Source organism: Peromyscus eremicus, chromosome 2 (assembly GCF_949786415.1).
Source record: "Peromyscus eremicus chromosome 2, PerEre_H2_v1, whole genome shotgun sequence".
NCBI lineage: Eukaryota > Metazoa > Chordata > Mammalia > Rodentia > Cricetidae > Peromyscus > Peromyscus eremicus.
In genome coordinates, this window is record NC_081417.1 from 150,322,434 (window position 1) to 150,338,176 (window position 15,743).

Sequence of the window (15,743 nt, forward strand, 5' to 3'; positions counted from 1 at the left end):
TTGCTGTTCCGTATGCACATGGCCTGCTCCACACCCACCTTCAGCTGTCTGATCAAATGTTTCTTCCTAAGTTAAAGCCCCCTTGGACCATCTTCCAAAATGCCACCACACAGTGCTTATCTACCTCTGCCTACCTCCTCCATCTACTGTGATGTTTTCCACATCTCACCCCCAAAACTGTCTAGATTGTCTAGATAGGGTAGATAGGCTGTCTCCTGACAGCATTCAAGCTCGACAGGGCCTTAACTCGGGGCAGGGGCACATACCCAGCATGCAGGAGGCTCCATCTCCAGAACCCAAATCTCACAAGCTCTAGGCTAGAATGAGGTATTTTGCCCAAAGCTGTAATCTCCATAGTTTGCATAGTGCTTGGCCAATAGCTACACAATAAATATTTGCGGAGTAATGACTTTCTAAGTGCCACTCCCTTTTCTGAACTCCTGTAATACTGGTCTATGCCATTCTTGAGGGACTTACCTGGATGCTTTCTCTGCTGGTGGCTTGTCCCTGAAGGCTTTCACTTGTCTATGAGCTCAGAGGTCTAGGGCACAGTCTGCCAGGGATGAAGTTTACTGACCCCCTCTCTCACGACCTGATTTGGTTTTTAAACAGAGGGTGAGCAAGTCTGGTAGGTAGGTATTGTGACCAAGATTTGCATTCTAGGTTTCTTGCATTCTAGATAACTCAAGAAAACATTTTGAAAAGCGAATTTCTAGGGCTGGGGCTTCAGTTCAGTGTAAGAGCATTAGCCTAGCATGTATGAGGCTCTAGGTTCAATCTTCAGTCCTGAAAACAAAGAGGGATTTCTGAGTCACTGTATGAAGCGAGGAAGCGCCTCATTAGGCAATCAGGCTGATCCTCTGCAGATAATGTAGAGAAGCATAACGAAACGGCCAGCACTTATTGAATCCAATACTCTAATCTTTTTACCCACGTCTTCCTCACAACTACCCTGTCTGGTAGCCAGGAAGTGCGGGCAGGGATCCTCATGGCTTAGCCGCCTGTCATCTTTTGGTACCTAAAGGCTGCTTTCTTGGTCGTGATAGCAGGTGTTCAGCAACAGTGGCGGCAGCGCGGACGTCCCACTCCAGGTTCCGCTCGCTCTCAAGGGGCCGGGCCCCATTCCGGCGCACCAGTTCCGGGTTCGGGTGGGGCGCGGAGGGCCGGTCCCCTCCTAGTTCAGGGCCTTCCGCATCCTCCGCCCAGGGAGCCAGTGACCCTCTCCACCCTCAGGTAGCCCGAGTCCTGCAGATGTTAGAGGCGAAGCTGGCAGTATGAGGGAGCCACAGGCTGCCTTGGTCCCTCCGGTACGCCGCAGTCCTGGGCTTACAGAACTGTCGCGCCTGGCCCGCGTAGGGCCCGCCCTCCCACACCAGGACACGCCCACTCCCCCGCAAGCCCCACCCCTAGCCCCGCCCCCCGCGCAGCGCTCCATACTTGGCGATCGCCGCGGCCCCGCGCGCTCATTGGCCGCGAGCTGGCGGCGTGGGGGGCGGGCCGGGCTGGCCGGGGCGGGGAAGGAAGGTGGCTGTGGCTCGGCGCGCGGAGGGGGGGGGGAGGGGGGCGCTGACCCGGATGTTCACTCTTGGGCACCCGGGGAAGTGGAAGCGCCGGGCCCTGCTGCGGGGGGGAGAGTCACAGACGCCGGGACAGGGACCGCCGCCGCCGCCGCCACCATGGTAAAGGGACCCCCTCTTTCACCGCCCTATCCCGGGACTCCCTGCGGGAGCTCATGTCCCCTCCCTCGCCGACCCGCCGTCCCGGGGAGGGTGGGGACCCAGGGTGGGGGAGGGGCGGGGTCCGGGACCCTAGGCAGACGCCACCCCTGGGGTCCGGAGGGGGCGGCGGGAGGCTCGGGTGGCCCGTGACCTCGCCCTGGGCTCCAGGTGGAGCCCGGCTCTTTCCCCTACGTGTCCAGGCTAGTCTCGAGGATCCCAGGCTAGACCTTCCTTCCCCCGGAGGCCGGGCCAGGCACCCCTCTCGCAGGCCTGTATCCCATGGCCTGAGTAGGTTCTCCTACCTCAGTCCCAAGGGCCAGGCTAGAACAGTGCTTCTCGCTGCTGTGGCCCAGGCTAGACCCCCTCCCCCCAAACTCCATGGCCTCAGCCTGCACCCCAACAACCCCTTTCTAGTGGCTCCAGCCTACGTTTGTTTCCTTAACCCCCATGGAATCTTCTCTCTGTGGTCCTCAAGTCTGGATTCTACTCCTGCTGTGTCCACCTCCTCCACCTCCTTGACCCTGGCCCTAGCGATCCCCTTCCCCCAGACTTCTCACGACTTAGCTTAGTCTGCGTCAGCCCGGCGCTGTTCTCACCCTCACCCTCCCATCTACACCCTGCTTGCTCGGTGTCCTGCTCCCGACCCAGGTGTCCCCTCCACTGTTCCTAGGACGCTCCCTCTTGGCAGTCTGCGGCTAGTGGGGGAGAGCTCCAGCCGGGGTGGGGGTGGTCTGGGTGCTGTGCCTTCCTAGAACTTGAAGCTTTGCCCCTTCTGGGGGCGGCGGGGGGGGGGGCGCACTTCGGTGTGAGCCAACAAGCGAGTGAGGGAGAGAAGGGCGTCATCTGTGTGCCCGGAAGGCAGATCAGGGCATTTCCCGTGGCCACCGCCTGGGTGCTGCCAGTGCAGAGCGTCTTGCGGGGCGCCCTGCCTGAGTGGGGAGCGGGGTGCTGACGGTGAGTAAGCCAAGTGGACAGGGATGAACGCACAATCGCTCTTGTGAGGCCACAGCCCTGGACTGGGGGACCAAGCTCAGAGCCCAACATATGGCCTGGACATGATGCACAGTGCCAGGCGCAGCCTCCCTTTCCCCCTGAACTGCCAGCTTGTAAGGGTCGGAACTGCTGATTATGGAGGTACGTCGGATCAGGTGAGCGAAACTCTGCAGGCTGAGTGAGAGTTCTCTGGTAGAACTCTGTGGTGTTTGTTTCGGTAATGAAGGCAGGCACGCTGTGCGAGCAACTTATTTGAGGAGCCTTAGGTGTGCCCCCACCCCCATCCACTTGTACACTTTTGCAGAGCAGGCCCAACACCTAGATGGAAGGGCCTCACATGATCAAGGACGCCTGTAAAGTAGACAGAGCTAAGGCCTTCCACCTGCTGCTTTGATCAGTCATGAGGGCGGCTCGCCTTGCCTGATAGATGTTTGGGAGTGGACTTTGAACCCTAGATGGTTTTGAGGAGCCCCATTCCTTGTTTAATCAAGGGTGTATCAGCTGAATTAGGGTGTATAATTCTGGTTGGCTGGTAAACTTTCTATATATTGATTAAAAATGTAGGCAAGACTGTTTTTCATACTATTGCTCTTGGCTGACAACTGGCCTGGGGATCTGGACCCTGACTTTAGTCTGTATGGGGAAGGACTTGTCCAGGACAGTTTTGAGTGAGACTTTAGAAAGTAGACTGACGTTTTCTGTGTGTGCTCCCAGGGCCAAAGCCAGAGATGGTGGTGGAGTGGCCAGAGACCTCTAGGCTTCTGCTGTCTCCATCGTCTGACAGGTGAAGAAACGCTGAGACATTCATTGAGCCGTATTCAGAGCGTTGCTCCGTCTGTGTATAGCCCACTCTTGGCCAGTGGAAGCGTGCCTGGCAGGCTCCAGGCAGTGGTCTTCCTTGTGTGCTGTTGTATGTCGTTTATATGACGGCACTGTTTAAGAAACCTGATGATGGGATGCTCAAACATGGCACGGGAGCGGCAAGTACTTACTTCTGCAGACTGAGTGTGGATCTTCCTGGTAGGAATGTCACAGTGAGACAATAGTGTGGCTTGCATGGGCCTGATCCCGAGCTCTTTGGGGATCAAAATTTTGGTCTTGTGTTTTCTGTCTCTGCCTGTCTAGGCTCTAGAACAGTACCTAAGACTGAAAGATAGGGCTTGGAAGGCTGGCCCTGTAGTCTCAGCTGTTTAAGGCATTCAAGGCCAGCGTGGGCAACACAGTGAGAGTGAGACCCTGTTTCAAAAAAGAGGTTGCTTAGAGTGTTCTGGCCTGTGCCTGTGGGCTTTAGCCACTTGGGTTTGGTACTCACTCACTCATCAACTTATTCTTCGTGTCCCCCAGGTTCCTAAGTCATTTCTGCCTATTGTCAAGCTTCTACCATGCTTGAATGATCTGATGTCCTGGTGTGGGTAGTTGGGACAAGCCAGAAGTGGCAGAGTGGGGCTACATCATAGGTAATGAAGGAAAGTCACCATGGTTTTGTTTTCTGTAGACCAGGCTGGCCTCAACTCACAGAGCTCTGCCTGCCTCTGCCTCCCGATGAAAGGAATTAAGACGAAAGGAATTAAAGGCATGCACCACCACTGCCCGGCTGAGGCCTGAGATTTTAAAATGCATTTGGTTTTGGAGTGGAGGCCACGATTTTTCTTGGAGTCGGGTTCCCGTCCCTGTTAGGGATGCTTAGGCAAATGGAGCTTATTTGCATTTCCTTAGCGGCTGTCAGCACTGTCCCTAAGTGCTGCCAGTTGCAAAGCACTTTGCCTAACAGGACTCTGGCTTCTAATTTAGGGTTATTATTCTGAGAGTTAGGATGCTGTTGCCTGGTGGAGGAGCTGCAGTAGTGAAAGGCCAAGGAGGCCTCTCAGGAGCCGCCACTCCAGCTCAGAAGGCATTGCTGACAGGAGCTGGTAGGAGAGGCTCCTCGTGTTGTTAAAAGGGGAAATCATGAAGCAGCCATGAATGTATCTTGGTGGTCTCTTCCTGTGAATACGATAGAGTTCAGATGCCAGAGAGATGGCGCAGTGGCTAAAGGTGATGGCTGCTGCCGGGCCTGAGGAGCAGAGTTCAAGTCCTGGAACCCATATATAGAAGCTGAGAACCAGATACTCACATAGTCCCTCCCCGCGTAATACATAAATAAATAAATAAACACTGTAACTTAAAAGAGTCTTCCCCAATAACAAATAAACACTGTAACTTCAAAAGTGCAGTCTTCTCCAATAATAAATAAATAATAAGTAAATGAACACCATAACTTAAAAAAAATGCATAGTTCAACTCAGAGACCCCCATGTGTGTTTGCACCAGGACAGCTAGGGCTACACAGAGAAACCTTGTCTCAAAAAAATGGAAAAAGAAAAAGTAGCTTGTGATCACTAGTTTAAGGAAGTGACAAGCCATGCCCGTGAAGGTAGGTCTTCCTATTTCTAACTTGGAAGATTTATACTGTTAGATCCTATGGAGGAGGAAGGCCAGATGATGGTGGCATGGCGGGCAAGGGACCTGGCATTTCAGCACCTTGCCCGCCAGAGTTCAACAATTACAAGGCTCCTTGCCGGTCTGAAGTGACTAGGGACCATTGCTTCAGTGTGTGTGTATCCTGTGGCTGCTGTGTGCTGCTTATGTGCAGGAAGCAGCACTAAGCAAGGCAGACACGGATTTGGGCCTTCCGGCTGCCACTCTTGAGGGGCCTAGAACTGACAGATACAGCTTGGAAAGCTGGGCATAGTGTCATACACCTATAACTCTAGTTACTCAAGAAGTTCAGGTCAATCCTGGGCAACATGGTGAGTGAGCTACCCCATCACTCTTTCCTATGTTACGAGAGAAAGTGTTTAAGATAACTGCATGCACATAAGCATAAGTTGTGGAGGAGATGGAAGCTTTGGTTTGAGCTGGGTTTTGCTCTTCAGGCTTGTCAAGTGTTCTTGGTCTGGTGCCTGCCGTGCAGTGCCATGAAGTGTATGTGTCTGCAGCCTCTCTCTCTGGCATGGTGGAAGTCCACTACTGTTGCTGAACCGGAATCTGGAAACAGCTGCTCAGCCTGTCTTGCTCAAGGAGGATCAAGCTCAGGACGTCAAGTGAATGGTGTGTCTAGCAGGTCCTCTGTGAGACAGTGGGTTTAAGTATTGACCCATAAACCCTGCTTGGAACAGATCCTCTGATTGAAGGTGGGGTCTGGAAGCCTGGAAGTGGCCACTGCACGTTCACTGGCTTTGGGAGTGGCTGGTGTAATGCCATTTTAGGCATTCACAGATTAATGTTTCAGTGTAAGGAGATGAGGATATTGATGGGGCTCTAGCCCTGTGCCATGCACTCTGCCAGAAGTTGTTGATTTTGCCTTGCCTAAGCTTGATGAGGAAGGCTCAGCCTTGGACCACAGACAACAAAGTATAAGAAGTCAGACTTAGAGCCAAGCATAGTGGTGCACTCTAATCCCAGTGCCTGGGGGACAGAAGCAGGCAGATCTCTATGCATTCAAGGCCTGCCTGGTCTGCTTAGCAGTGCTCCAGGCTGGCTAGGGATACTTAGAGAGACACTGTCTCCAAAACCACACCTCCTCCCAAAAAGAGAGAGAGAAAGCAATCAGATTTGATTGTGTTGTCTGCCTGGGTGGAGTCCCCTCTGAGAGAGAGGACAGGGACAGAAAGCAGCAGCTCTTGTGCCCTCAGGACCTTATCACTTGTACCTTGCACTGGCTGCCTGGTGCTCTGGAGTGTTTCCTGGCGCTGAGTAAGCCAGAAGTGAGAGTTGAGAGGTGGCTGTCTCTCCTTTGCTGGCTTCAGCATGGGGCAGATCTGGATGGAGTCCTGATGGATGGAGGCCTCTCAGTGTGTGACCTCAGTGAGGACTTCTCCTTCCTTCCCCGCAGTTCCTTGCTGTGTAGTGTGAGGGGAACATTTCATAGGGACACCAGGAGAAGGAAATGGTTGTAAATTTATGGGTTTTCTGTGTGTGGAGGTCAGAGGATAACTTTGGGGAGTCAGTTCCCTCTTCCACCACTGGGCTGTGGGGATCAAACTCAGGTCCTAAGGCTCCACAGCCGGGACCTTTACCATTGAGCCATTTCCCTGGCCCAGAAACAGCATTTTTTTTTTTTTTTGGTTTTTTGTTTGTTTGTTTGTTTTTTTGTTTTTTGTTTTTTTGGTTTTTTTTTCCGAGACAGGGTTTCTCTGTGTAGCTTTGCGCCTTTCCTGGAACTCACTTGGTAGACCAGGCTGGCCTCAAACTCACAGAGATCCGCCTGCCTCTGCCTCCCGAGTGCTGGGATTAAAGGTGTGCGCCACCACCGCCCGGCTAGAAACAGCATTTTTAATACACTTGCCACACAATGAGTTGGAGCTATGGCTCCTCTCTGACGTATTTTGCATACCCAAGTGTGTGTGACACAAATGGAAGCCACAGTCGCTGACCACTCATCCTGGAGAGGACGCAAGGTGTGTCCATGAAGTTTAATACAGCTGGGAGGGAATGGTCGGTCACCTGTGGGTTGTAGCTGAGTGTTCCACCACCTCCTCCAGGAAGCTCTGTGGACACGCCAGTCCTCAGCCAGTTTGGGGGCTGGGCCTGGAGCCCAGGAAGACCTCGCCCAGTCAAAGAGGAAGGGGAGGCTTGGGTGGGGCGCCATCAGCCTGAGAGTCCGATGTACCGAGTCCGAGGTCAGTGTGGTGTCAGCCCCGTGGGTCTGAGGACCACCGGGTAGACAGCGAGCGGAAGTGCTTGCTGCCAGCTGCTCAAGTTGCTAAGCTCAGGAGTTTGCGTTTGGTCTGGACAGTATGGAGCCAGTGACATTTCTCACAGGGCAGGTGGAAATTTGAGCAGGCTGGTGGAGCAGTGGAATTTTAGCACGAATTCTCTAGCTGTGCTGTGTAGAGAGGTCCTGGAGATGGAAGAGGGAGGGAAGAGGGATGCATTGGCAGGCATCTTCTCACCACTGTGGCTGTGTCTGGAAGGAAGGCATGGTGGAGGAAGGGAGAGAGGCACAGTGAGCGGGAGAGTTGTCATCTCTGGTTGAGAGGTACACCTTCCCCCCAGAAATCACCGTGTGGGCCTTCTGATTGGGTGATTTGTCATTGACCGACAACTATTTCTGATCAGTTTAAATCCTAGATAATGGTATCCACAGAACCTTGACAGACGGTTGACAGCTGAAGGGGCATTTCAGCCTGGCTAGCCCAATGCTCAGTCAGCCATCTTGGATTTGCTGGTGGCACTTGTTTAGTCCGGTGTACTCTAGGTTCTAGATACATAAAGGTGTCTGAGACCCTCATCTAGACTCTGCAGAGTGGCTGTAAGAGCCCCAGGGGCTGCTTCAGTTGGCTGTTTGAATATTCCATTCAGTGCTGAGACAGGCCTGTGCTACTGTCATGATACAGCGGAGGAAACCAAGGCTGCCTTCTGCTGTCCTGACTCCATGCCCAGCGGCCTCTAGTCATCTTTCCTCCTTTTTAAGGTTTATATTTTATGTGTGTGAGTATTTTGCCTACATGTGTATCTGCGTGTCACATGCATGTGTGGTGCCTGTGGAGTTCAGAAGAGCGTGTCAGATCTCCTAAAACTGGAGTTATGGGTAGTTTTGAGCCACCATGTGGGTGCTGGGAACCCATGTGGAACCTGGGTCCTCTGCATGAGGAACTACTTGCTCTTAACTTCTGAGCCATCTTTCCAGTCCCCCACTCCCCTCTCCTGCCAGCCCTTTTCCTCATGTATTCATTCTGTGGACATCTACTGAACCACGAGATAAACCTATTAGGTACATCCACCAAGTCTTAAACTCCAGTGGGGGAGGCTGGAACGTGGCACGTCTGAGATTCTGGCTAAGCTAGAGATGAGTGAGAACCGGGTGATGGCCACCACACTGTGACCCAGGCCAGCCTCCTTTCCTTCCTGCACTGTTTCCTGCTGCGTCCACATCGCTTCCAACATCTCTAACGTCCCTGTGGTCGATTTCAGTCCTCTAATCCTGTGTGGGCCAACAGCGGCCGAAGCCTGAGTGGTTACCGTCCCCAAAGACGGGTTATGGTTGTGGTGGGGATTGCTTGAGTGTGTATGGAAAGTGTAGGCAGTGCCTGGCATGGTTTACGTGTGAGGCGTGTTGGCTGCCGTTATGTGGTTATTTTTATTAACATGGGTAGTTGATGGCTGGCTGTTCATGTAACCTCCCAGCTGGCCCTTATGAGACAGGAGACTGCTATAGTTGGAGTCTCTAGCCCAAAGCCGGCAGGCTCAGGGACCAGCCCAGTTAAACCCCAGCCTGGTGAGGACACCAGTCCAATACTTCTGGCCTCAGAGTTCTTACCACGATGTGGGTCGCTGGCAGCTGTTCCCCCTGGCCCTGACCCTGAACTTCTGCTTAAACTGCTCCCTGAAGCTTCCTCTTCTTGTGCTGAACTCATCAGGCTTCTCCAAAGCCGTTCTCTGATTGGCCGCTCTTAGAGTGGTCTTACATGTAAAAAACTATGGGAATCATCTTTACCTTAAAATACAGCCTCTGCCTCTTGGCTAGGCTCTTCACAGCTGCTCTCATTTTAGGGACCACAGTGGCATATGTAGTTGGTCCTTGGCCAGAATGTTAATGTGGTGTGTGACTGTGGTCAAGTTGTGAAAGGTACCTTTGCCTGTCCCAGCAATGCACTGGCCCTTCGGCAGCTTCCAGTTAGCACTAAGCCAGGTTTCCTGGTGGTTGTGAATGGTGGGTGGCGAGAGAGTTCAGGTCTAGCTGGCTCGTGTTGTGCTGTTGTTGCTCAGGGTTTCTCTACTCGAGGCTCTGACCTTGCTGGGCTGTCTCTAATTTACACGTCCAGTTTCCTGTATTGTAGTTTGTACTGAAAGGCCTGGGGAGGAGCGTGTGTGCACCCACCCTCTGGTGCAGTTGGGCCTAGCACTTGGACCTAGCAGTCGAGGGAGCCACTCTCTAGATTTTCTCCCTGTGCCACTTGGGTTTGTTTTTATTGGTCCTCTGCACCTCTTTTAACTGCCTGGTGACCTCACCTAGGTTCAGGGTGCAGGTTGCTATGGAGACAGAATGCCTTTGAACTCCTGATCCTCCTGCTTCCACTTCCTAAGTACTAGGATTAAAGGTGTGTGCCATCACATCAGCTTCTGTTGAGGAGTGAGTGAGTGAGTGAGTGTGTGTGTGTGTGTGTGTGTGTGTGTGTGTGTGTAGCTCAAACACAACTCCTTCCACCTTGACATGAATTGCAGGGTTTGAACTCAGTTTGTAGGGCTTGTGCTGAAAGCAAGCACCTTTCCATGCTGAACCATCTCTTTGGCCACAGTTGAGGATTTGTGCTGTGAGCTTTCTCAGTGTGCACCCTGCAGAAAGTCCCTCTGGTGAAGTCTCATTCAGGCACAAGCACTTCCCGTGTGCATGCACATGTCAGTGGTTGTTTCTGGCCGTCCTGTGATTTGAGGTGACAGCTTTGAACTTGAGGTGTGCACTGATGTCCTGGAATTGAAGTTGCTGGCAAACTGCATGGTTGATTGTGAGTCCATTCCTGGAGCTCCCATTAGTCACAAGTGTCCTTTTCCTGCTGCAGGGGGTGCCCACAATCTTGCTCTCTAATTCTGTCCACCCCAGCCCTAGATCCGTTTCCTCCTCTTGCAGATAAAGAAACCAAAGCTCAGAGAGAGTGGTAACTGTGGTAACACACCTAGGGGCCCCAGAGAGGCACTGCAGTTACCATGGGCTCCAGGCCCATCCTGCTCAAAAGCTCCTGCCCCTTGTAATCTTCTGGGTTGGCTATTTTATTTTATTTTTGTTTTTCGAGACAGGGTTTCTCTGTGTAGTCTTGGTGCCCATCCTGGATCTTGCTGTGTAGACCAGGCTGGCCTTGAACTCACAGAGATCTGCCTGTGCTGGGATTGAAGGTGTGTACTACCACTGCCCGGCTTGGCTATTTTATAGATGAGAAAACTGAAGCTGAATGGTCCCTCTGTAGGTCCAGCCACAGTGGCTAAGAGAGTTTGGGCCTAGTGTAGAAGGCAGAAGTTTGTGTTGGGGTCAGATGGTTGAAATAAAAGGGAACTGCAGTGTGGTTCCAGAGAGATGCCTGCTAGCCCGGAAGCATTGGTGGCGACTTAGCCTCCACCAAGGGACCCGTGCCTCAGCACCAGGCCAGGTCTTTCTGCAGGAATGCCAGCATCCCAGGCGTCCGGAGTGACGAGAAGGCCAGCGGCAGGTTGACCCTTCATGGCAGCCCCTGTTGGGAACTGTTGGTTGGTAAGCCCTGCAGGGTTCCGTTGTCTGTTTCCTGTGAAGCACATCTAAGCCTTGGGCACTTGGTGTTGTAGGTGGCTTTGGGCAGGCCAGTTGGTTATTCTTCTGCCTGCCCAGTTTGTTTATTATCTTTGGGGGGGAAATGATGCCCTGGCTTGGTTGTGAGTACTGCAGCAGTGTTCCATTGTTTCTGTCATGTGGTGTGGCTCCATAGGTGTTGAATGACTGAATTGTCTATTTGTCCCTAATGATGTGAGCAGCTTCCCTTTATGAGGGTGAGCCATATGGGGCTGCCATTTTTGGGTAGGTAAAAATTGGTATCAGTTTTCATCATAATATGTGTTATATCATAATATGTGTTATATCATAATATGCATTATATCATAATAGAGAATACGTGGGTGAGAGAGCAGGGCGATCTGAGTGGGAGACCCTAGCAGTGTCCAGTGTTCCTTGGATCTGTGCCTTCTCTTAAACCTGGCCTTCACAAGGCTAAACCAGATCAGAATAAAGGGCTTGACGGAACAGAGGGACTGAGCAGGGTCTGTCACCTAGGTCAGGTCAGCTCACTCTTGATACCAAAAGCTGACAGCATGGCCTTGGTGAGAATTACCTGTGATCCTGATAGCAGCCGGTCGGGGATGAGCACTTGGCCTGAAGTTACACGAGCTTCTTGGAGTCTGTGACTGTCTTGAGGCTGTGAGGGCATGTACTGGAGGCCGAGAGCCTGGGATGAGATACTCTTCTCTGTGTTGTCTCTAAAATGGTGAGAATAAAACCAGCTATTTTCGCTGGCATGATAGTGTATGCTTTTGATCTCACTCAGTACTTGGGAGGCAGATACAGGAGGATCTCTGAATTCCAGGCCAGCCAGGGCTACATAATGAGACTCTGACGCAAGAACAAATAAAGCACCACCAACAAAAAACCTCCACCAAAATCCAGCAACCAAAAAGCAGCTACTTCTGTCTGTAGCTCAGTGGGAGAGTGCTTGTCTGGGGTGAGCGTGCTGGGTTAGTCCCCAGCACTGCAGAAAGGGGGAAAGCTACTTCCCATGGATTTGTGAGGATGACAGTCAGCCCAAAGCCAGGCACACAGTCTGCTGCCACTGCACACTGAGAAGAGCTCCATGCTTGAAACATCTATGACCTTAGCATGTTGTTAGACCCAACAGGACCTTTGAGGTGGACTCTTTGCCTCGAGCCGACTCTGAGGAGGCAGGCTGCAAACCTCACCAGCTCTGAGCATCTGTCATGGACCTGCGCTCTGTGAATGAGCTATTTGAAATGGGGCTTTTGTTCCAGGTGATTGTACAAGCCACTCTGGGAAAATGGATTTTTTTTTTTTAAATCTTCTGAGCACGAGTGAGCAACCTTGGTGTGTCAACTATCCTTGGTACCTAGAGACTCGGAAGGAGCCAAGGTGTGATGCTCATCAGTGCTTCTTGCCAGCTCCCCTTCCCATACTGTACCTATTTTCCAGCCCAGTTTTTCTCTTTTCCTAGGCACTCTTGGCTTCTACTCACCAGGTTGCATTTGTGAAAATCACCATAGACTCACCAGACTTAACTGCCTCAGGAGCTTACTATTTTGAGGGTGTAGGCCTGATATTTCATTTGTTTTTTTGAGACACAGTCTTACTATCTAGCTCTGGCTGGCCTGGAACTTACTATGTAGACCGGGCTGACCTCAAACTCACAGAGATTTCACCTGGGATTAAAGGCATGTGCTACCACTCTGTGTATGTGATTTAAAAAAAAAAAAAAAAAAAGTTTGGGCTGGAGAGATGGCTCAGAGGTTAAGAGCACTGGCTGCTCTTCCAGAGGTCCTGAGTTCAATTCCCAGCAACCACATGGTGGCTCACAACCATCCGTAATGAGATCTGGTGCCCTCTTCTGGCCTGCAAGCATGCATGTAGGCAGAACACTGTATACATAATAAATAAATAAATAAATCTTAAAAAAAAAAAAGAGTTCTCTTAGATGACTTTCTGGTCTAGGCTGTTTTAAAAAAAAAAAAAAGTTTTATTTCTGTGTGTCTGTGTGTGCTTGCCATGTGTGTCCTTGGAGGCTAGAAGCGGACATCTGGTTCCCTGGAGCTGGAGTTCCAGGTGGTTGTGAGGCACCTGACATGGATGCTGGGAAAACGCCCTTCACGTCTGCAGCCTCTGGCCACTATGGAACTGTGCGAGCTCAAACTCATCGCCCCATTTCCGAGCCCAGCTTCCCCATCCGTAAGTGAGGGGAGAGGATTAACTAAGCATAATTATTTAGAGTGCCGTCTCTCAGGCTTCACATGTGAGCATTTAAAGTAGGCCTGTGTGTATCTCCAACCAGCTGATGATTGTCATGTAGACTCTCAGGCTGCTTGGCTCTAAGAATCCCTTAACTCAAAAATCCTGTAAATCTTCAGGGCAGTCAGGCTCCAGCATTTGCTCTCGGGCCTCTGAGTGTCACTTCCAGGCTCACTGTGCAGGGGAGCACTGGGCTAGCCTCTGCCATGGCCTTGCCACACCTCTGTCTGCACATATGGAAGTGGAGACTTGAAAGGTTATGGGATGTCTTATAAGATTGAATGGCTAGTACAAGGGCAGACGTGGCCTTTAATGTAAAATGTATGTACATGTATGCTTTATATAATGTTCAAATCCATAAGCTTATCTACTTGGACATTTATCATTGTTGATGGTGAAATCATTCAGAATTCTTCTGCTTTTTCTTCCCGAGACGGTTTCTCTGTGTAGCTCTGGCTGTCCTGGAACTTGACTAGATTGGCCTCAAGATCTACCTGCCTCTGCCTGAGTGCTGAGATTAGAGGCGTGTGCCACCATGTCTGGCTCAAAGTTTTCTAGTTCTGTTTTGCTTTTGTTGTTTGGGCTGTATGTTGTTTTTGAGTCAGGGGCTTGGCAGAGTCTCGGGTAGAACGGGCTGATCTCGGAAGTCCCTGTAGTCAAAAATGACCCTAAATCTCTGATCTCCTGCCTCCGCTCGGAATCATAGGCGAATGCTAACATGCCTGGTTTGATGTGGTGCTGGGACCCAATGCAGGTCTCCTGCATCCTAGGCAGGCACTCTACCAACTGAGCCTCCCCCCTGCCCCAGAAGAAACAATTCTTGAAAGCATAGGTAACTGGTTGCTAGGCACCCAGGAGGGGTCCTCCCACTGTGTGACTAATTGGCAAAAGGTAGACATAGAACCAGGGTTGAATCCTCAGAGTCTGCACCATTTCTGTTAAATTTTAATTTGTAAAAAATTTTGAAATGGTCTTATGTAGCCCGAACTGGCTTTGAATTTGATCTGTTATCAGTGATGGCCTTGAATTCCTGCTCTTCCTCCCTCTAACTCCCAGGTGCTGGGATTGCAGGCATGCACCACCATGGTCCTGCGCATTTATGTGATGAACTGGGTGCTTTGTGGGGCTTGGATCTTATTCCAGCACCACTAAGGAGAGGGATCGGGGAGGAGAGGCTGAGATTTCCAAGCCTCAAGTGATGGGCTGTATGTTGGGACAAGTGTGGGTGAGTGCTGATGGCACTGGTCAGCCCTTAGAGTTTTGCATGCATTGTCCTGCTGAGTTCCCAAAATTCTCCTGTGCACAAGATCCTTTGTTTTAGGACCTTCCATTAGGAGTAGTGTAGTGTATATACATTGTTAACATTGGATGAGGCAGGACTTGAAGCAGGTACTCTAACTCTGCTCTCAAATCCTTTGCCTGCAACCTCTGTGAAGTCTTAGAGTTCAGCTGGTCATAGACATTGTGAGGCTTGTCCAAGGACCCAGTCAAAGAAGAAATCCAGCAACAGGCTTGAACTCAAACCCAGGTCCCTTTGACCTGTGGCTCCTGATTTGTTTTCTATTTGGGAAGTATGGATTGCAGTAACAGGGTGTTGAAGAAAGTGGCGGGGGGGGGGGGGGGGTTGCCTAGGGGTGTTTGTGTGTGTGTGTGTGTGTGTGTGTGTGTGTGTGTGTGTGTGTGTGTATGTGTGTATTATGTAGACTGATGTGGCCTCCAAAGGGTAGGTGTTAAGACCACATAGCAATCAGTATGACACATGTTCATGGCAGTCCTGGAAGAGGCAAAGTAGTCAGTGTTCTGTCAGAGGGGTCATGTGGTTAATAGGTGAAGTTCATAGGCTCTTTGCTATGTTACAGTAGACATCTGTCTCTCTGTCTGTCTGTCTCTGTGTATTCCACCTGCCCCCTTTCTCTTTCTTTTAGGGAAGTGCCCAGGAGTGAAACTCTAGGGCAAAAAGGATAGACAGTTTCCCATGTTCTTCCTGGTCACGTAGCCCAGTGAGTGAGTGGAATGAGTGTTCGCCTAGTGGCCTGAGCCGGGCTGCTGTCCTCTGGGGCCCTGTGAGCCGACCTCATCCTGCCTGCCTAGAGCAAGCTTCACTTCCTCCGTCCGGCAGTCTGCAAGCTGAGAGGGCCCCTTTCTGCAGGGCTAGCCTGTTTTCTTCCCTACCTAGCTCCCTGCCAGAGCTGCTGCTTGCTGGCTTTCCTTTAAAATGGTTTCCTTTTTTGGGGGGTGGTGGTGGATGTTGGGGCTCTAACCCAGGGCCCTCATACTAAGCATGTGCTCTGCCACCGAGCTGTGCTCTCCAGCCCCAGTTACAGTCTTTTTGTTGTTGTTTCTGAGACAGGGTTTCTCTGTGTAGCTCTGGGTGTCCTGGAACTCGCTCTGTAGACCAGGCTGGCCTCGAACTCAGAGATCCACCTGCCTCTGCCTCCCAAGTGCTGGAATTAAAAGCATGCAACACCATCCAGCTTGGTTACAGTCTTTTTTATTATCTGCTTAGTATGTAACTCTCT

General features: G+C 51.4%; 1 protein-coding gene across 4 annotated transcripts in view; it reads left to right on the plus strand.

The window, feature by feature from the left end:
* Positions 1-1,533: 1,533 nt before the first annotated feature.
* Positions 1,534-15,743, plus strand: part of Capzb (capping actin protein of muscle Z-line subunit beta) — a 106,029-nt gene continuing 91,819 nt past the window's right edge. Inside the window, exon 1 of one of the 4 annotated variants that reach the window (XM_059255291.1) lies at positions 1,534-1,679. In XM_059255291.1, the coding sequence (XP_059111274.1) occupies positions 1,677-1,679 (3 nt within the window). In that variant the 5' untranslated portion in view covers positions 1,534-1,676. Of the gene's footprint in view, positions 1,680-2,545; positions 2,867-15,743 lie in introns of those variants that run through there. The other 3 variants (XM_059255288.1, XM_059255289.1, XM_059255290.1) reach the window with 3 other exon arrangements.